Genomic DNA, 19,649 nt, shown 5'->3' on the forward strand with positions numbered 1-19,649 from the left:
AGAAACCTTGTTTAAAAAATGCAACAACCCATAAAATTTTAAAGTTATTAAAGTAGATTGTGCCAGTACATTTTCAGAAAAATGTATAAATGTGTAACAGACCCAAACAGCAACAGCTTCTTTGTTAAATAAATGTCTTAACACTAAGAACTGATTTAATAAAACACCACCAAACCATACTTTTGAAATATATTTGACGCACAATGCCTCAAAATGCACTTTATCAGTGGGCACTGCTGAGCTTCCTTGATGTTAACAAAGATAATATATTATTAAGAATTATGAAAAGTTATTTTAGAGACAGAAAAGATTATGGCTGATTGTTGACTTGGCCATTTCAAGAAATTCTTGTTGCTCTTTTAAATAAGTTTTAAATATGACTGAACTAACAAAATTAATTTTAGAATCCCTGGTTTTCCTTTAAGAGTAAAAAAGCACCCAAAGCTAGTTTGCCGTTTTAATATTGCTTTCATATAAGAAAACTTTTTTTAAGTTATTGGGAGGGGGGGGAGAATTACAAGGCTTCATAGGCCAAGTTTCAGCACATAACAGATGTCTTAGTTATAAACTAAGAACCAAGGAAGATCCTTAATGACAGTGCAATCATAGGAACTATAATAATGATCAATCAGAAAGATTTAGAGCATAAAAGAAGGTGTTCTTCTTCCTAATGAATTCAAGTGTTATGATGTTTTGTGCCCTGACACTGTGCATGGTGCTGTACATAAAAGAAATGACAATACTTCCTGCCCTGAAAGTTTACACTCTAAATACACTGTTACAAACCGAGAGCCTTTTAATTAGAGACATTAACTAGATTTATTATTATTTAAGGATAAAAATGATGGAGCTAAATTTTATTTATACGCTATTATAGAGAATTATCTAGCACATAATATAGCTAAAGATATTTCAGTCTACAGACACGCACTTCTGGGTACAGTATGAAATCATACATGAAGGACTATGTTTGGTTTTAAGGTACGTATCTTATGTTAAAATATCAATTTCTCTTTAATAAAAGAGAGCTTGTCGAATGACAGGGGCCATTCCTGTGTGGAGCTGAGAGCTCTCAACACCTACTGAAGTTTGTCAGAGTTCAGGGTATTCCAGCTCCCATAAGCTCAAGTCCATTGTTAATTTCCTTATATATATTTTAAGTTACATTTTGTGCTTCCACTCAAAGAACGTATTAAAAATTCTGATATGATTTGGTAACATTTTCAAGTCATGAAGTATGCCCTATTTTTCTCTGTAAAAGAGAATCAGAAATTGTTTATATCTTTTGCCATAATCCTCTCTGATATGGGTCAGGCTAAGGTTCAGAGTATAGGGAACTATCACATCAATGATAACCAGGGTTAACAAAATCCAAAACCACGTGCAATTCCAGCTGTCTTCTTGTTACAAGGTTAGAGGTCTAGAGAAAATGGAGAGGTTAGAAGGTTCTGATTCTCCTGCAGACTGCAATGCCTACAGTGCGAGCAAGCAGCAAACCACTGTAATAGATGCAGCAGCCAATATTGATCTTTGCTGTTCACATTATCCTTCTTGCAAGTATTCTGAATTAGAATGAATATCCATTACAGTGATGTAACTAGAATGCAGCACAGGTATGAAGACAAATCAGGTACCACAGACAGGTATCTGCCCATAACCTCTAACATAAGCAATTAAATTAAATTTACAGTTTACCAATAGGTAAAGCTCAACTTGCTAATTTAAACAGACCATCTGCCTCTTTATATAATGACAAACTTTATTAGTTCTGGTTAGTTAACCTGATCGGTGATTTGTAATAATGAGACTGAAAAACTTGTCAATCCTTTTTAAGAAGAGTGCTGGGTTTTTTCTAAAGGAACTTTTGTGAAGGGACCTAGGCCAAATTTAGATTAAACTATTGCTAGTTTAATCAGATAAATCTATTACAATTCAAAACGCAAGGGAGAAAACCATGGTTAAAAAGGCCCAGAGGTATTGCTGGCTAATCTAACCCAGTTTCTGAGATGTGGAAGAGAGCTGGGAGGAAAAAAGATAAATACTAGCAACTACTTTACCTGAAAACTGTGTAATAAAGCAAAGATGCTGCAGCTGCTCCCAATAAGCCACAGAGAAGATTTACTCGGTAGGCAATGGAACCAAAAGGGAATAGATCAATGACCAGTTTGGCCAGCAGAGTGAACAAAGGGTAACCAGGAGGATGGGCAACCTATGGACAAACCAGTAATAGGTTCACAAAGTTTCCATGCAGCTAAAGTAAAAATTGCAATGCGATTCTAACTGAGAAGTATCTTCTTTATTAGCCTGGTATTATACACGATGGTCTATCATCAATAACTAGGGTCTTTGAACAGAAGCTTCTGTGTAACAATCTTTTTGTGCCAATTTTAACTTAGCAAATATTTTCTTTAGTAGATTTGGCTACACAAATCACCCACAATAATGACTCACTTAGAAAAGAGGTGACACATTTCATTATGATTTCTTAAACTGCTTGTTGTATGGGGTCACAGTATATTAGGGTCATTCAAAAGGCTGTTTTTAAAAAAGCAAATTCTGAACTATTTTATTGGTTAGCAAGTTGAAAGACCACACTGCTATCGGATTACCACCATGCTGACAGTCCTAAGGTCTTGCCTAAAGGGATCATGCACCATAATAAAGTTTATTAAATAATAAAACTTATTAAAATTGTTAACCCGATTTATTTTATTCTCCCCAGCTTATACAAAATTTGGGTTGATAATAAGCCAGCTACTGTATATACAGTAAAGCCTTTGCTTTATAATTTAGTTTAATTGGATTTAAAACTTGAAGTAAATTGTCGCGTGCTGTACTTATAAGTTAGTAAAAACTGTGGTTTGAAAATAAATTAATCTACTTTACTCCATGCTTAATTAAACTTCCTTAATTCCTAAAACTGTTAATGAGAGCATTGATTAAACAATAAAACTAATACTTACTCCAAGCTCATATGCGGCTGTGATCAGCTCCCCTGTGAAAAAATAATGTAAAACCAATCATTACTATTAGGAAATGACACTCCTCCAAAGTTTTCAAAATTCAAATGCTTGCATTGGGGTTTTGCATTAATTTGACTGGATAAAACTGTAAATCTGTAGAGATTTAACAGCATGAAATTTTCTAAGAATATTTTCTCCCTCTGATGTCGTTGCACAAAATATCTTTTGTATGTTTTTTGCAAGACTCTTATGGACAGATAAGTGAAGGTATAAGTAGGCTGCATTAAAGGATGGCCTGATATGTTCAAGTTACAGACATTATTTAAAAAAAATATTAAACCGAGACTGCTTGTTTCAATAACTTTCAAGGAAAATAGCATTACAGTTTGTATAGTTTATACTGCATTGTTTCTTAACATCCTGGTTATTTCTTATAGAAAAAAAACAGTTTTATATTTTTGAATAGGGCAAAAAAAATCACTGTGCATATATGCCTGGGTCAGTTTATTTAGGAGACCAGCTATAACATGGTGCAATTTGAATCTGCACCATTATTTATTTAAAAAGTGACCCTTGTTCCTGCTAGGAGATATTAGACTCAACTGACATCTTCATTATATGATATAGTTTAGATTTTATATTTCCTTTGTATTGCCTATGATTTAAAAAAAAAAGCCAAGAAAGAACTGTGTCAGCATAATAATACTAGCATTTCTACAGTGCTTTATATCATTAAAGCATTTTACAAACATTATGTAGTCATATATATTAAATATATTCAACACACGAATACATTTAAACAACAGGAAGACAACAATACAAGTAGTCACAAAATTCAGACTTAATGCTGATATTCTATCACTAAATGGAACATCAAGACTCTAAGTCACCTTGGATAGTTTGCTACCTGACATTCTAAATCAGTGATGTGATCCTTGCCTTGAATTTCTAGTGCCTTTCTTAAATGGAGAGCTGCAGTCTCTCTGCCGTACTGAATGTTACTGGTCATTATTATTATACACGTTTTAAAGTGCTCGTGCAGTATTTTCAGATGCAGTCTGTCTAACAAAAAGATACATGATACAGAGATAATATGAACTGCGTTGCTTCTGGCCGTATAAATGGCTAAGTGCATATTACAACAGTTTTTTTCATTATCAAATAATTCTATAACAAAGACAAGAATTATACAAGAAGTTTTTAAAAACCATCCAGTTACAGTGCACATTTAGGAAAAGAGGTGGTAGTCAAGTTACACTTCCTGTTAGTCACTGATGTGAAATCAGGGATCTCATCTAAAGCATCTGAGAAACCACGAGGCAGCCCCTGCTAGCACAAAAACCTCTCAGCTCTTGGTTTTGTAGTGCTATAAAGTAAGTGTCATTTTTATTACTACTCTATTTTAGGAAAGTTTCCATATAACGGAGGATCTACAAAAACACAGTTCGGATTTGGAATTTACTCATCCCCAAATTTAATGGCTACAGCATTTCTGAGGTATTATAAATCCAGGAAAGCCAGCAAGACTTGGTTCTGCATGAAAATGAGCAATGCAGAGGAACTGACCGTTCTTGCTACCCAGAGCATACTCAGTAGGGCGCACACCTAGCTGCAACTTGCTAAGCCAAGGTCGTCTCTTTTCTTCCGCAGAGAATTAGGTAGAGCTGGGAGTGGGTTTAGAGACCTGGGGTGGAATCCTGAACTAATGGGACTTTTGCCATTGACTTCAGTGGCAACAGGATTTCACCCCTTCTACTTAGATGTGAACCTATAAATTTAGGTTCAGTGTCAGTGGTTTTATTGTTCCATAAAAGTTACTAGAGATCTGACCAGGCAGAAACTCCTCCTAGGTGCACACTCAGCAACAAGACTAAGGTGTTCTGGAAAGCACAGTGCAAACCCCAGTACAGAAAGTATAGACAGCACTGGCCAAAAGCTATCGTAACCACAGCCTGAGGCACGTTAGCAAAGCAAACCTCTGTAATTTGTTCCAAGTGATTCCCCGATTTTGACTACAACCATCGTCTAAGGTCTCCTTGTTTTCCTTTGCAAACAGAAATGTATGAACACCTGCAGCACACTGCATCCTGGAAAGCAGAGTCATGAGGATCAAAATTAGTAACGACTGTGAATGTGGCTAAAGGTCACACTAATAAAGGAACTCCTGAATTAGGCTTCCTGTCACTTTAAAAGTGCTGTGATAACTACATACCTGCACAGTTGCTAAGGAAGCTGAATTATCCAGACTTCAACTTGTTGGATTAACAGCAGGTACAACCAGGCTCAACAGAGTTGGATTTTTGTTCTAACCTGTAGTCCAGGGGTCCACAACGCGGTGCCCGCCGGGGTGTCTAAGTGCGCTTGCGTACGGGCCGGCAGACGAGCATCTGCCGAAATGCCGCCAAGCAGTGTCATCCAGAGGTGTCGCTGCCAAAACGTCGCTGATTTTTGGCAACGTCGTCTCTGGATGACACTGCTTGTCGGCGGCATTTCGGCAGCGACGCCTATTGACATTGCCACGTGGTGGCATTTCGGAGGATGCTCGTCCACCACCATGGTCCTCCGTGGGGCGCCAGACGAAAAAGGGTGGGGACCACTACTGTAGCCAAAGGCACAGCCCATAAGACTGAGCCAAGAATAGGGCAGCATCTGAAATAGTATCACAAACTATATCTGAGGGTATGTCTACACTACCTGTCGGATCGGCGGGCTGTGATCGATCCAGCGAGGATCAATTTATCGTGTCTAGTCTAGACACAATAAAGCAACTGCCAAGTGCTCTTCCATCGACTCTGGTACTCCATCGGCACAAGAAGCATAGGTGGAGTCGACGGGGGAGCAGCAGAAGTTGACTCACCGCGGTGAAGACACCACAGTAAGTCTATCTAAGTACGTCGACTTCAGCTACATTACTCGCATAGCTGAAGTTATGTAACTTAGATTAATCCTCCTCCCCAGCCCCGCCAGTATAGACCAGGGCTAAGAGATGGCTAGGGACTCAATTAAATCTTTCTAGGATATTGAGTAATGTATTTGTTCAAAATGCCTATTATTGACAAGAAAGATTATGCACTATTATGCTGATACATATTACTATGGTATTGATCCATACTGCGGACAAGAACAACATCAAGATAATATGTATGTAAACTGCCAAGAAAAACTGTGTGGAAAGTTACGGGATGTATAGCATTGTCAGTTGTTAAGCATTACAACACAGCTTTTAACAAAGTGTTTATCAGAACAAATACCAAAACCTCTAAAACACTTTATGCACCAACCTTCATTTGAAAAATGAAACAGTACAAAAGAGACAAAGAAAGTGCTGCTGCAATCTTGACAAACTACTAGGGGTATGTGATTTGTAGGTCTGCACACAGGATAAGGAGCCAGGAACAACTGGATTCTAAATTGGCCTCTGACCCTGCCTAATTCTATGACCTTGAGTAAATCATCAGCCACTTAATCTCTCTTCCTCCATTTCCCTGGCCATCTGTAAAATGTGGATAATAATGACCTACCTCACAATCTTGCTGTGGGCATTAATTAGTGTTTACAAAACACTAAGTATTATTACATAACAGGGTATATGTGACACTGATATAAAATCAGGACATGAACATCAGCTTGACTTTAAAAAAAGAGGACAACATGGTGTGTCTTGAGGCTCAGAATACAGAGTGCTGCTGTCTGAAACAGAGAGAAATGTTCTTTTCAACTTGAGTTTATCTGATCCATTTTAAGCTCGTTTAATGTCTGTAGATGTTTTTGAATTAGTTGAAAATTTTATTCTCTCTTTTTTTTTTTTTTTCTTATTATACCAGCAATGGCAAAACACTATGAGAAAGCTGCCTGCATCGTTTTTGGCGTTCACATTTTACGATTACAACACTTTCAGGATAATTTTTAGTAAATATAGTATTTTGAAAATATTGGGCTGCCTTTCAAAACTAAGTATGATTTTAGACCCCAATCCTGCAAATACTTAAGCACTTGTGCAACTTTACTTAAATGAGTAGGCCCATTGACGTCAATGGAACTACTCTCATGACTAAAGTTAAGCGCTTGCAGGATCAGGGTCTTAGAGCCCAGATGCTCAAGGACAAAATTTACAAAGGACTTGTTTGTCCAGGGGTGGGTTGAAGGGAACTGACCTGGTCCTTAAGCAGAAGTGCTTATCACGACTGTAGTACTGCATTTATTGATTCAATACGCTGTAGTTTATTGCTATCAGTCACTGTTTTGGAAGGAAAAAACCTGATCCTGTCATTGGCATGCGGTGTGGAAATGCTGGAACCCGAGATGCACCTATTCAAATATTTTAAGTGGAAGCCTTTGTAGAAGGCTAGGAAAAGCGGGGCTGGAAACGTCCTACGCCTCAGCAAGATCCAGCTGCCAAGCCCCAACAGCCACAGATGGTGTAACTGGTAGCTGACTCGGAATGAAATGGAAGGAACAAGGGAAGAAGAGACACTATCAGGCAGGATACCAGAGGGACGTGCTACAGGAGCACACCTCACATTAACTGCTGCTTAAGCCCCACAACACATGCAAAGACTGTCACTTATGTCTTTGTCTTTCTCACCACCTCAGGTGGAATCTATTGCAGACCGCCTTTAAGGAATCTCTCTTGCAGTGTATCCAAGGCAATCCCTCTGAACTGAAAGCAGGCATTTCCATGCAGCTATCTTGGTGGCAACACAATTCTTATTAAAGTTTGGGGCCTCTTGTGATGAGAGTAAGCCAATCATGCTAAACTGGGCAGTGCTGTTGTGATACAACTTAGCACCTGCCTCTGGAAACTTCCACTACATGCATCTGATGAAGTGGGTATTCACTCACAAAAGCTTATGCTCCAATACGTCTGTTGGTCTATAAGGTGCCACAGGACTCTTTGTCGCTTTTTACAGATCCAGACTAACATGGCTATCCCTCTGATACTTGACATAGTACAGTGGCACTCATAATATGCTAGGTTATTATTAGCAGAATTGTGGTAGTACCTACAGACCACAATCACAGACCAAGTCCCCTTCGTTCTAGGCACTGTACGAACAAAGAACAAAAAGATAGCGCCTGTCATGAGGATAACGCCTGTTGAAATATCATCAAAAGACACGGGGTGGATAAAACGAATACAACATACAAGCAAACAGATCTGAGGGATGAATAGCACGTCTTGTTGTTTTTTGGGTTTTGCTGCTGCTGTTTTTGATATACTGAGATGTAATCAACACCCAAAGAACTAAACTCATTTTAATTTATGGTCTAATCAGGAAGCCGTATTGTAGAATCACAGAAGTGTAGAAGTGTCTATCCCCCTGTACTGAGGCAGGACTAAGTAAACAAAGCCCATCCTGGACAGGTGTTCGTCTGATTCTTAAAAACCTCCAGTGACAGAGATTCCAAAACCTCCCTAGATAACCTATTCCACTACTTAACTATCCCTATAGTTAGAAAGATCTTCCAAATGTCTAACCTAAATCTTCCTTGCTACAGATTAAGCTGATTACTTCTTGTCATCCCTTCAGCAGACATGGAGAGCACCTATATCACATTTGCTATATTTCTTTTCATCCTGGATACAAAAATCTGAGGAAGATCACAATCAAAACAGCACAGAACTGTTTCATAAACTGTAAACATACATTATAGCTATAACCCACAGGCATTGTCTAAGGTAATACAGGTATGTATCCCAGCAGGGATTATTTTAGAAGATGAAAAGGTTATGATTGTAAATATATTGTTAATTCCAGATTAACATATAATATGGTTAAAAAAATTAAACAGGCAAAGGAAGATGCTTAAAATTAAAATAAATGTTAAACTGAATAGAAGTCATCGAATTGTGCCCCAGCTAGCCAATGAAATGACATTGTTACCCCATTGGCTCTCCCTTCACCCTCCCATTGTCTGCTGAACTCACTTCTTCCATCTTGTCTTAAATATAGTTTGTAAACTCTTTGGGGGCAGGGACTATCTTTTACTCGGTGACTATACAGCATTTAGCACTACAGCGGCCCAACCCTCATTGGAGCCTCTAAACATTGGTATAATGATAATTACAGCCCTGCAGCCAGGTTACTTGCAAGGCATGCAATGTATCTGAGGACCCAAATGTGCACTTTACTAGGAAGATTTTTGTGAAGTGAAACAATTCTGTTTTCTACTGTCCTTAAATCAACTACTTATCACGTGAAACACTATTCAACTTTGTATTAGTGTATGCACATTATGCTAAGTATATATTACCTTCAAATTTACAATACTGCCAATGTAAAACATCCACAGATTAAGCAGGAAATATCGTACTTTGCATAACTATCAACCCACTACTAAAGAAATCAAAGGCAATTGACCACAAGTCTAGGAAAAAAGCATTGAAAAGTATAATTTAAGATTAAAATTAAAATATAGTGCTAATTGGTTTTCCATTCTAAAATTACTTTCTCTAATTAAATCCCAATTTCCAATAAGGAGCAATGATGAGGGACAAGAAACATCTTGGATTCAGAAGTTAAGAGGCAAAGCCTTGAATAAACTGCTCAGCTCTCTTGGGGGCTGGAAAAGAGAAAGCAATTTAGTTTGTAAGTCCCTTTAGGTAATTAGCATACCATCCGACACACACTAACTCAAACTGCAGCTGTACAGGCAACATGCAAACAAGAAGTTTAGGCAGGACCAGCCTTACAATTTGCAAGTTCCCCAAGGAATTGGAGGAAAGATGACAGTTTCCCTTCCTATTGGCAGAAAAAGAGAGCGTTTGTTTCCTATCTTCCCCTACTAGTAGGACAAATCAGTCTAGTCAATACACTGCCATGTCGAATATAGCCAGACACGTGCTCAAAAGAGTAAGAGCCCAAGCAATCCCATATTGTTTGCAACACTGGCTGGTCTTGGACACAAATTGTACCCCAAGGCTGCTTTCTAAAAAAAAGGCAGGACACAGACACAACACATGTCACAAAACCTGACACCACATGAAATCCGCATGGTTTGGGGTGTGGCTCCAAAATAAATCTCACAGAGTAAGCTGGGGTCCCTAGAGGTTTCAGGACCCTCCTCTACTGCAACAGAGCACAGCAACCGGGCACAGAGGAAGCAACCATGCCTGACCCTGAGAGACCATCCCTGAAGTGGAGGGAGGTAGAGGCAGGAGAAGGCTACACAGTGGCTGGACGGTAGTCTTCGTAAAACTTGTTACTGCTCATTACTGCCTGGCTATGGGAGAGTAGGGGGACAGGCATGGGAGGGCTTCTGGGCCTGTTAGGGAGACAGTCTGCATATACTCTTCTCAATTCTCACTTGCTGGGGTGAGACTCTCCTCATTAATTTCCACCCAAAGTCTCTCCCAGGGAAAGGGGAATGGTTGCTGTACAGGGTTCTCTGCTTAGGGTCCCTCTGTAGAACCCTGACTTTGAACCTCTGACTCGCACCCTCTGCCTGTTTTCTCATTTGTTGTCCCACAAAATCAGCTAATCTCTCTATTCTCTTTTGGCCCTTCCCCTCTGAAGAGGGACAGGCCCTTCTGATTTGGCAGTTAGATCCTCAATGGGGATCCATAGAATCATACGACTGGAAGGGCCCTCAAGAGGTCATCCAATGTTGGAGATTTCACGATCTCCCTAGACAATTTATTCTAGTGCTTAACCACTCTGACAGTTAGGAAGTTTTTCCTAATGTCCAACCTAAACTGCCCTGCTGTAATTTAGGCCCATTGCTTCTTGTTCTGTCCTCAGAGATTAACAATTTTTCTCCCTCCTCTTTGTAATAACCTTTTATGTACTTGAAAACTGTTGTCCCCCCTCAGTCTTCTCTTAACAGACTAAAGAAACCCAGTTTTTCAATCTTGCCTCATAGCTCATGTTTTCTAGACCTTTAATCATTTTTATTACTCTACCCTGGACCTCCTCCAATTTGTCCAGCTCTTTCCTGACATGTGGCACCCAGAACTGGACACAATACTCCAGTTAAGGCCCAATCAGAGCAGAAAAATTATTTCTTGTGTCTTGCTTACAGTATTCCTGCTAATACAGCCCAGAATGTTTGCTTTTTTACAACAGTGTTGACTCATATTTAGCTTGTGATCCACTATGACTGCCAAATTTCTTTCCGCAGTACTCCTTCCTAAGCAGTCATTTTCCATTTTGTATGTGTGCAAATTATTGTTCCTTCCTAAGTGGAGCATTTTGTATTTCTCCTTATTGACTTCCATCCTGTTTACTTCAGAGCACTTCCTCAGTTTGTCCGGATCATTTTGAATTTTAATCCTATCCTCCAAGGCACCTGCAACCCCTCCAAGCTTAGTATCACTCACAAACTTTATAAGTGAACTCTGTATGTCATTATTTAAATCATTAATGAAGATACAGAACAGAACCTGACCCAGAACTGATCCTTACAGGACCCCACTGGTTATGCCCTTCCAGCCTGATGATCAATTACTGATAACTATTCTCTGGGAATGGTTTTCCAACCAGTTATGCACATACCCATTTAGAAAACAGGAACCAAGTAGGGCACCAGGCACCATCTAGAGTTTTCTGCTTGGTGTCCCCATCCGGAACCCTGATTTTGACCCTCTGACTTCACTCCCCTTCCTGTTTTTGCACCGGCTGCCCCCAGTACTTACTGATGTTCTGGGTCTTGCATTCCCCCCCTCACTTGAGGGGTGAGCTTAGGCCTGCCCTCCCCAGAATCCAAAGCGAGGGGAAGGTTGTACACAAAAGCACAACTTGCCACCCCCCCCCCACACACACCGGTAGTTTGGGGGGCTGTTTGTGCTTGGCAGACACTCCCTTCAGGGATGGGGTGTAGGTGCATATGGGGGAGGTTAGCTCAGTCTCTCCCCATGGAGATCTGGGCCGGGGGCGCCACACCCGCTGCAGTATCACCGCCCCTCCCCGCCCCGGGTATCCCGCTGCGCACTGCAGGCTGCGGGAGCCCGGGCTGGGACAGTGGCGAGACGGGGGTCGCTGAGCGACACCCCCACGGGGATGCCCTGTTGGTGTGCGACGGGGCGGGGCGGATCCCGTGTCCCCGCGGGTGCAGGACTCCCCCGGTCAGCAGGAGGGGGCCCCAGCCCCGTCTCCTCTGCAGGGCGAAGCGGTTCCCGGGCCCGGACGCTGCAGGCTGGGCAGGGGGGGTCCCTGCGCCGGGGTCGCGGGGGCGGCCTGGCTACTTTACCCGAGTCTCCCCCGGGCACGGACGGCGGCACCGTCGCCGCGTACGCGGCAGCCACGGCAGCGCCCAGAGCCCCGGCGAAGCCACCCGCTCCATGGCGCTGGGGGCCCCGCGGCCTCCCGGGGCGGCTGCCGGGCTGGGAACCCATGTGCAGGCAGCCCGCCGCTCCTTCCGGGAGAGCCACGGGGCGGGGTGGGCGGTACCACTGCCGCAGGTCGCGCGGGGGAGGGGGGGCCCAGCGGGGCAAAGGGTGGCGCTGTGGTCCGACCCTGGCCCCTCCTGCTCTCCCCCCCCCCGGTGTTGGTACATTCGGAAGGGGAGGGAAAGAGGGGGCGCCGCTGTCTCCCTGTACCCGGCGCTCCTTGCGGTGATGAGTGGTACTGCGGGCGGGAGAAACCACTGCGGAGGGGGAGCATTGAGGAGGAAGGAGGAAAGCGGGGGAGAGATGAGGCGGGGAGACAGACTAGAAGGAGGAGGGGCATAAGGAGGGAGTGGGGGCGGGACACAAGGAGAGACTTGGGAGGGGAAAGAGGCTGGGGGAGGGGCACAGGGAGAGACTGGGGGAGGGGAAAGACACTAGGGAGGGGCACGAGGAGAGAGTGGGGGAGGGGCACAAGGAGAGACTTGGGAGGGGAAAGAGGCTGGGGGAGGGGCACAAGGAGAGTGGGCGAGGGGCACAGGGAGAGACTGGGGGAGGGGAAAGACACTAGGGAGGGGCACAAGGAGAGAGTGGGGGAGGGGTACAAGGCGAGACGGGAGGGGAAAGAGACTGGGGGAGGGGCACAAGGAGAGAGTGGGGGAGGGGAGAGCGATTGGGCAGGGGGACAAGAAATGATGGGCAGGGCAAAGGGTAGGGATTTATGGGGGGTGCTGTGGGTACCGGTCTGGTTCAGTCAGGCATATGGGCTCAGCTGTCACCTTCCCACCTCATCTCCTCCTCGGTGGCATGTCTGGCCCTGCCCCGGCACACGCCCCTGGTTGGTGGAAGGCTCCTCACAGCTGCTTTGCCAGCCCCTCATGCGGCAGGCTGAGTGGAGCCCTGGTCTACACCCGGCTGTGCCCAGCTGACAAAGCCACAGGCCGTCCCCTCACCCCAGCGACAGGATCATCGGGAGTGGCATTCCTGCAGCTGTTAGAGCCTGGTGCTCGCTCCACTGCAGCTCTTGTCAGTCACCTCTTCCTCTCCGTCCTGCTGGCACAACCCTAGCTTATGTTCCGCTCCTTTCCTGCCTGGCTAATGTCCCTGCTGGGCCACTCCTCTCCCATCTTCAGTCAGAGCAGAACAAAGCTGTCATAGCAGTAGCGAATCCTGTGGCACCTTATAGACTAACAGACGTTTTGGAGCATGAGCTTTCGTGGGTGAATATCCACTTTGTCGGATGCATGTAGTGGAAATTTCCAGGGGCAGGTATATATATGCTAGCAAGCAGGCTGGAGATAACGAGGTTAGTTCAATCAGGGAGGATGAGTTTCTGTTTTATCAGCTGAGGTGTGAAAACCTAGTGAGGAGAAACTGGTTCTGTAGTTGGCAAGCCATTCACAATCTTTGTTCAATCCTGAGCTGATGGTGTCAAATTTGCAGATGAACTGAAGCTCAGCAGTTTCTCTTTGAAGTCTGTTCCTGAAGTTTTTTTGCTGCAGGATGGCCACCTTAAGGTCTGCTATAGTGTGGCCAAGGAGGTTGAAGTGCTCTCCTACAGGTTTTTATATAGTGCCATTCCTAATATCTGATTTGTGTCCATTTATCCTTTTCCGTAGAGACTGTCCAGTTTGGCCGATGTACATAGCAGAGAGACATTGCTGACATATGATGGCGTATATTATATTGGTGGACGTGCAGCCATGAGCATCACGCTCTTTTATCACTCTGATTACATCTCCCACTCTCCCCCCATTATTATTAATGGCAGAAGAGGGAGTGTATAGGGTAAATTCAACAGCATAGTAGACAGCTGCACCCATATGAAGGTGGTTTGCTTGCAGTTGGTCCTGGTGCCTCACTCATCTCCCACTAGTTACTTCAAGCAGCTGCAAGTGCACTGCAGTGTCCTCACTCCTGGCACCTTGCCTCAGCTGGCATGCTAAATCTAGTGAAGGTAACTAGCTGGGGCAACACAAATGAAGGACATGACAGGTTCTCCAAGTGCATGCCCAGGAATTGTGATCAAACATTAGACCATAGAAACTAAAAGAAGAATGGAAATTTGGCCCCCTTGTCGTTGAGCTGACAGATGGGGATTGAAGAAGAAGAAAGACAAAAGGGACCATTAAATTCACCTGGTCTGAGTTCCTACATAGCATGGTCCATGGAACCTCGCCCTGTAATCTCTGCATCAAGCCCGTACCTTCTGTTTGAGCGACATCATAAATGTTATATGTACAGCGGTGGCACCTAGGATTCCAAGTGATGGATTAAGGCCCCATTGTGCTAGGTGCTGTACAAACACAACATGTTGTTGAGTCTTTGCACTGACGTCCTTTGGTCTTCTGCATCTCTTACAAATTCCTCTTGAATTTCTAAAGTGTGTGAGAGCTCTGATTCTGCCAACACCACAGTTTGATTCCCTCCCACATCCCCTTCCATTCCCAAGCTTGTCCCCCAAATGTCTCTTCTTCCTATCTTTGTCTCCTTTCCCCAGCCTGATTTCAAACTTTTTATGCTGCCTCTTAATATTGGAACATACTCCCAAATAACATACACTAAGGGTATCCCCATAACTTCATCCTTCAAATCTCCTTTGGAAACACCTGCTCCTTGAAGTTTACCAGTCTTACTGCCCCCTGCCACTCCGGTTGTTATTTGTACAATTCATGACCTTAGACAGAGAAGGTAGGCTCCTCTCATCTGACATACACCTGTGTAAATCAGGAGTAAAATCAATGATGTTGCACTACTATTAGAAGGTGGACAATCAGGGCATTAGAGCAAAGATTCTGTTATGTGGTTTTTGTTTTGAGCATCTTACCCACTGAACAGTTAAGGTGCTGTACAAATAAGGATTTATGCCCTGAACGGGCATACGTTGTAAAATGCTGATCAAGGAAAGGATTGCAGGTTATGGTGTATAGAATGTTAAAAATACCAGCTCACTGTGTGGTAGTTGTTAGGGAAAGGAAATAGAATACTGAGAGGTATCGCTAGAAGAACAAAACACATCTGCAGAAATCATTATGGGATTGTACAAAAGACTAGTGAGGCCATACCTGCAGTATAGAGGCAGATTAAAGAAGGGCTTTTGAATACAAATATAAAAAGGTATAGAAAAGGGTAAAGAGGATGATAAACCGTCTTAGGGATTATATCTAAGTGGAGACGTTGGAAAAATTAGGTTTGCATTCATTAAAGAAGGAGATTAAGGGTTGACATGATTGAAATACTGTATATCAAAGAAGGTGGATACTGCAAGACCATTTTAGAGCATAACCAGCTCAGAAACAAGAGGATGTGAATTGAAATGAAGAAAAATATTCAGGGAATCTAGGAGATATTTCTATGCAGAGATGGCAAAAGAAGCTGCTGCTCTACTGTATTCAAACAGAAGTTAGATTGCTAGAAGGAACCAGTATTTCAGGATATAAACACTGGCTGAGTAAGATGAAGGGACCAAATGACTGCCTTCCCTCCACAAGTGTTACTACTCTTTGGCTCCTTGGTCACCAAGTGAGTGTCAACACACTGAACTCCGTGGCCTGTTTCAGATGTTACTGGATGAGGCTCACTGGGGAGAAGGGAAATGTAAGTTGCAGTCCTCAGCCAACCATTGTCACTTTGGTAATGGGAATGATCATTGTTCTTGCACACATTGTAATGTAATGTTAGCAGTAAAGTGAATGGTCAATTCACTTATGTATCATAGATTATCAGGGTTGGAAGGGGCCTCAGGAGGTTATTTAGTCCAACCCCCAGACTGATTTTTGCCCTAGATCCCTAAATGGCCCCCTCAAGCATTGGGCTCACAACCCTGGGTTTAGCAGGTCAATGCTCAAATGACTGAGCTATCCCCTCCCCCTGGGGGGTGAGGCTCTTTTGCTGAAGTGTTTTTCATTGCAGCATTTTTATTTCTTTGTATTTAACTTGGAAAAGGCATCAGCCGACAATGTTAATCGTGAGTGATTACATCACTACCACACCATAAATACCCAAGTGTACAGCAGGACAGTAGTTCTCAACCAGGGGTCCGAGGCCTCCGGGCAGGGAGGGGTGGGCATGAGCAGGGCTGGCATTAGACTCACTGGGGCCCAGGGCAAAAAGCCGAAGCCCTGCTGCATGGGATTGAAGCCCAGAACCTGAGCCCTGCCACCTGGGACTGAAGCCGAAGCCTGAACCGTGTAGCTTCATGGGGGTTCCTATGGGATGAGGCCCTGGGCAACTGCCCTGCTTGCTACCCTGTAACACCGGCCCTGGCTTTTATATGCAGAAAACCAGTTCTTGTGGCACAGGGGGGCTGTGGAGTTTCGTAGCATGGTGGAGGGCTCAGAAAGAACAAGTTTGAGAACCCCACTGTAGGATATGGTAAGGACAACCTGTTCTTTAATTGTCCTATAAGTTATATTTGTCATGCAAAAACTACAGCTTTTAGAGCACCAGGAACAACGTATGTTGATCCAGCATTGGACGGGAGGTTCGTAGAAGCCTTTATCTTACTGAATAAATATTACATTTTCAAGGCCAGGGTTACAAACATATCTTCACTGTCGGCACATGCAGTTTGGAGAGTGGATTTACATTTTGATTCAGAAAACTGAAATGTGAGGATCAATGATGTTTGACTTTGTGCCTGATCTTGCACTTCGTTCTCAGACATCATACCCGCTGAGGTCAATAGGAGTTTTACCAGAGCAAGATCTGCAAGACTGAACCCTCTGTTTTCATTTTGACTAATGCAATGAGCTATGCAATTTTTACCAATGCATTTAGTTTGGGCGCAAATGATGTTCCTGAACCAAAATATTTCATCTGAATACCCTTGAAATTATCTGTGTCCCTGAACAATTCAAACCAGCCCCCTGGATTTTAGGGAAGTTTAGATCTGAACTTTGGAACATGAATCTATTTCTACTAAAAAGAATACTCAAATTAGAAGCACAAAGACAACTGAAAACCTTTCCAGATATGTCCTCGTGCTGTACACGTTGGTAAAAATTCTGGACGTGGCACTAGAGCACACTCTAGTGGTAGGTAACCAAATAAATACTTCTGGTTGTGTACAGTTTGAATGCTATATTGGTAATGAGGCGCGTTCTGTGTTTAAGAGGAGAGTATTCCTTTTATTTCTCCTGTTACAATAAAGCACCTTCATTCTTTTCTCTCAGCACATTAGGAAATATCCAAGGCAAAAAGAAAGTAAACAAGAATTTGTAAAGTAATTTAAAACACAGCTTGAGAACACATCTCCAAAAATGGCTATGTACTTAGTTCTTTTTGTCAGGGTCTATTGCAGATTTACTCATGAAAGACACAGTTTAGAAGAGGCAGGAGCTAGAAAGGGAAGAGTAATACTTAAAGTAAATTCTGTTCACCCATGGTAGTGTCATTACAAAGTTGAATGAGCACAGTTATTGCAAATAAACAAAAACAATGGACCAAAACCAGTTTTACATAAGAAAATACTGAAATGCTATTCAATTAGTCCAGAGCTTTAGTTAGACCTTTTCTTTTGCCCATTGGGTGATAATGTTAATACAGAAAGCACTTAACTGCTGTACTTGTGTAATAGTCAGCATCCATTTAATGACTTTACATATAGACACATTAGACAAAGCTTCAATATTGTCATCATTGGACTGGTACAAGAATTTAAGTAGCAAAAGTTAACTAGCCAGCCCATTCTTAATTGTTAACTGTATCCTTATATAATAAAAGCACCTACTCGTGAACAAATTGTAACAATATAAACATTGTTTATTTAAACAAATCATTTAACATTATGTGGTACTGATACTGAAAATACAGGACTGTTTAAAAAGAACTAAAGAGATTATTATCTTTCAGTTTAATTTGTTTCAATAAGCATCAGTTTTGCAGCTCAGATAACACATGTGAGTGACTGAACTGTTTTGACATGCTGCAAGTTGTCCCTGACCCAAAAGCAATGGATTGACTGAAAAAATGAGTGTGGTTGAAATATCTCAACAAGCATCGTTCTGACCCCACCCACAAGAAGCTGTTTTTGATCTTGGGTCCCAATCCTGCAAACAGTTATGCATGTGCTTAGCTTTACATGTGTGTGCAGCTTCATTGGCCTCAATGGGACTACTTGTATGTGTAAAACTAAGAGCACGCATCAGTGTTTGCAGGATTGGGGCCTAGTTTGTTATATATATTTTGTGATATTTCCATAACCAATTTCAACCTCCTCCTGCAACATGAAATAGGTTAACCTCATTTCTCTAGAGGCAAATTTTATTTTCCATAATTTTGCAACTTCATAAAATCTGCTTCATGGTCTTCTTGTTGTGTACTACAAATGGCTTCTTGTGTGCAGCTCTTCACATGTATCTCATGATGGGCCTGATTTTCAGAGGTGCTGAGCTGTCACATTTCTCATTGTCTCAGCTGGAGTTTTGAAAGCTCAACATTTTTGAAAATCAGGCCCTACATTTTTACACCTGATTTCAGTAGCGACATATAACTTAGTTTTCACATGCCTTAGTTAAATAATGTAGGGCCCGATCCTGATGTCTGATGTACACAGACAGAGCCCTGTTGACTTCATTGGCACTCCATATGGGCTTAAGAATGTGCCCACATAGATCAGGTTGCAGGATCATGGTATTTGATGGCAAAAGAACTGACCATTTCCAGCTGCAACAAATAAGATCTAGTGATTCTCAATCAGGGGTACGTGTACCCCTGGGCGAATGCAATGGTCTTCCAGCTGGTACATCAACTCATCTAGATATTTGCCTGGTTTTACAACAGGCTACATAAAAAGCACTAACGAAGTCAGTACAAACTACAGACAGTGACTTGTTTATACGGCTCTATGTACAGTACCATACACTGAAATGTAAACACAATATTTATATTCCAACTGATTTACTTTATAATAATAAGGTAAAAAGAAGAAAGTAAGCAATTTTTCTGTAAGTGTGCTGTGACACTTGTATTTTTATGTAAACAAGTAGTTTTTAAGTGAGGTGAAACTTGGGGCTATGCAAGATAAATCAGACTCCTGAGAGGGGTACAGTTGTCTGGAAAGGTTGAGAGTCACTGATCTAATGAACAAAGCAAGATTATTGGAAATAGATACCTAAAATCCCCATAATCCTCAAAGGGCCAAACCCTGCTTGCTTTACTAATGTGAGTAGTTCCACTGAAGCCAGTGGGACAATCCACATGAGTAAGAATTTATCACAGTATAATCAGCCCCTCTTTCTTACCAGGTTTCAGAGTGGTAGCCATGTTAACCTGTATCAGCAAAAACAATGAGGAGTCCTTCTGGCAACTTAGGCCTGGTCTACACTTGTGGGGATGGGGGGGAAGTAGATCTGACACAA

The 19,649-nt window shown here is 42.5% G+C and overlaps 1 protein-coding gene across 6 annotated transcripts in view; it reads right to left on the reverse strand.

The window, feature by feature from the left end:
- TMEM260 (transmembrane protein 260) overlaps nucleotides 1-12,318 on the reverse strand; it is a 50,347-nt gene extending 38,029 nt beyond the window's left edge. For 2 of the 6 annotated variants that reach the window (XM_032778050.2, XM_032778049.2), the window contains exons 1-3: nucleotides 12,153-12,318; nucleotides 2,964-2,995; nucleotides 2,058-2,209 (exon numbers count right to left, since the gene is read on the reverse strand). In XM_032778050.2, the coding sequence (XP_032633941.1) occupies nucleotides 2,058-2,209; nucleotides 2,964-2,995; nucleotides 12,153-12,297 (329 nt within the window). In that variant the 5' untranslated portion in view covers nucleotides 12,298-12,318. Of the gene's footprint in view, nucleotides 1-2,057; nucleotides 2,210-2,963; nucleotides 2,996-4,939; nucleotides 5,046-12,152 lie in introns of those variants that run through there. The other 4 variants (XM_032778051.2, XM_032778055.2, XM_032778054.2 and 1 more) reach the window with 4 other exon arrangements.
- Nucleotides 12,319-19,649: the final 7,331 nt, after the last annotated feature.

The sequence above is a fragment of the Chelonoidis abingdonii genome, chromosome 4 (genome assembly GCF_003597395.2).
Source record: "Chelonoidis abingdonii isolate Lonesome George chromosome 4, CheloAbing_2.0, whole genome shotgun sequence".
In the NCBI taxonomy this organism is placed as follows: Eukaryota; Metazoa; Chordata; order Testudines; family Testudinidae; genus Chelonoidis; species Chelonoidis abingdonii.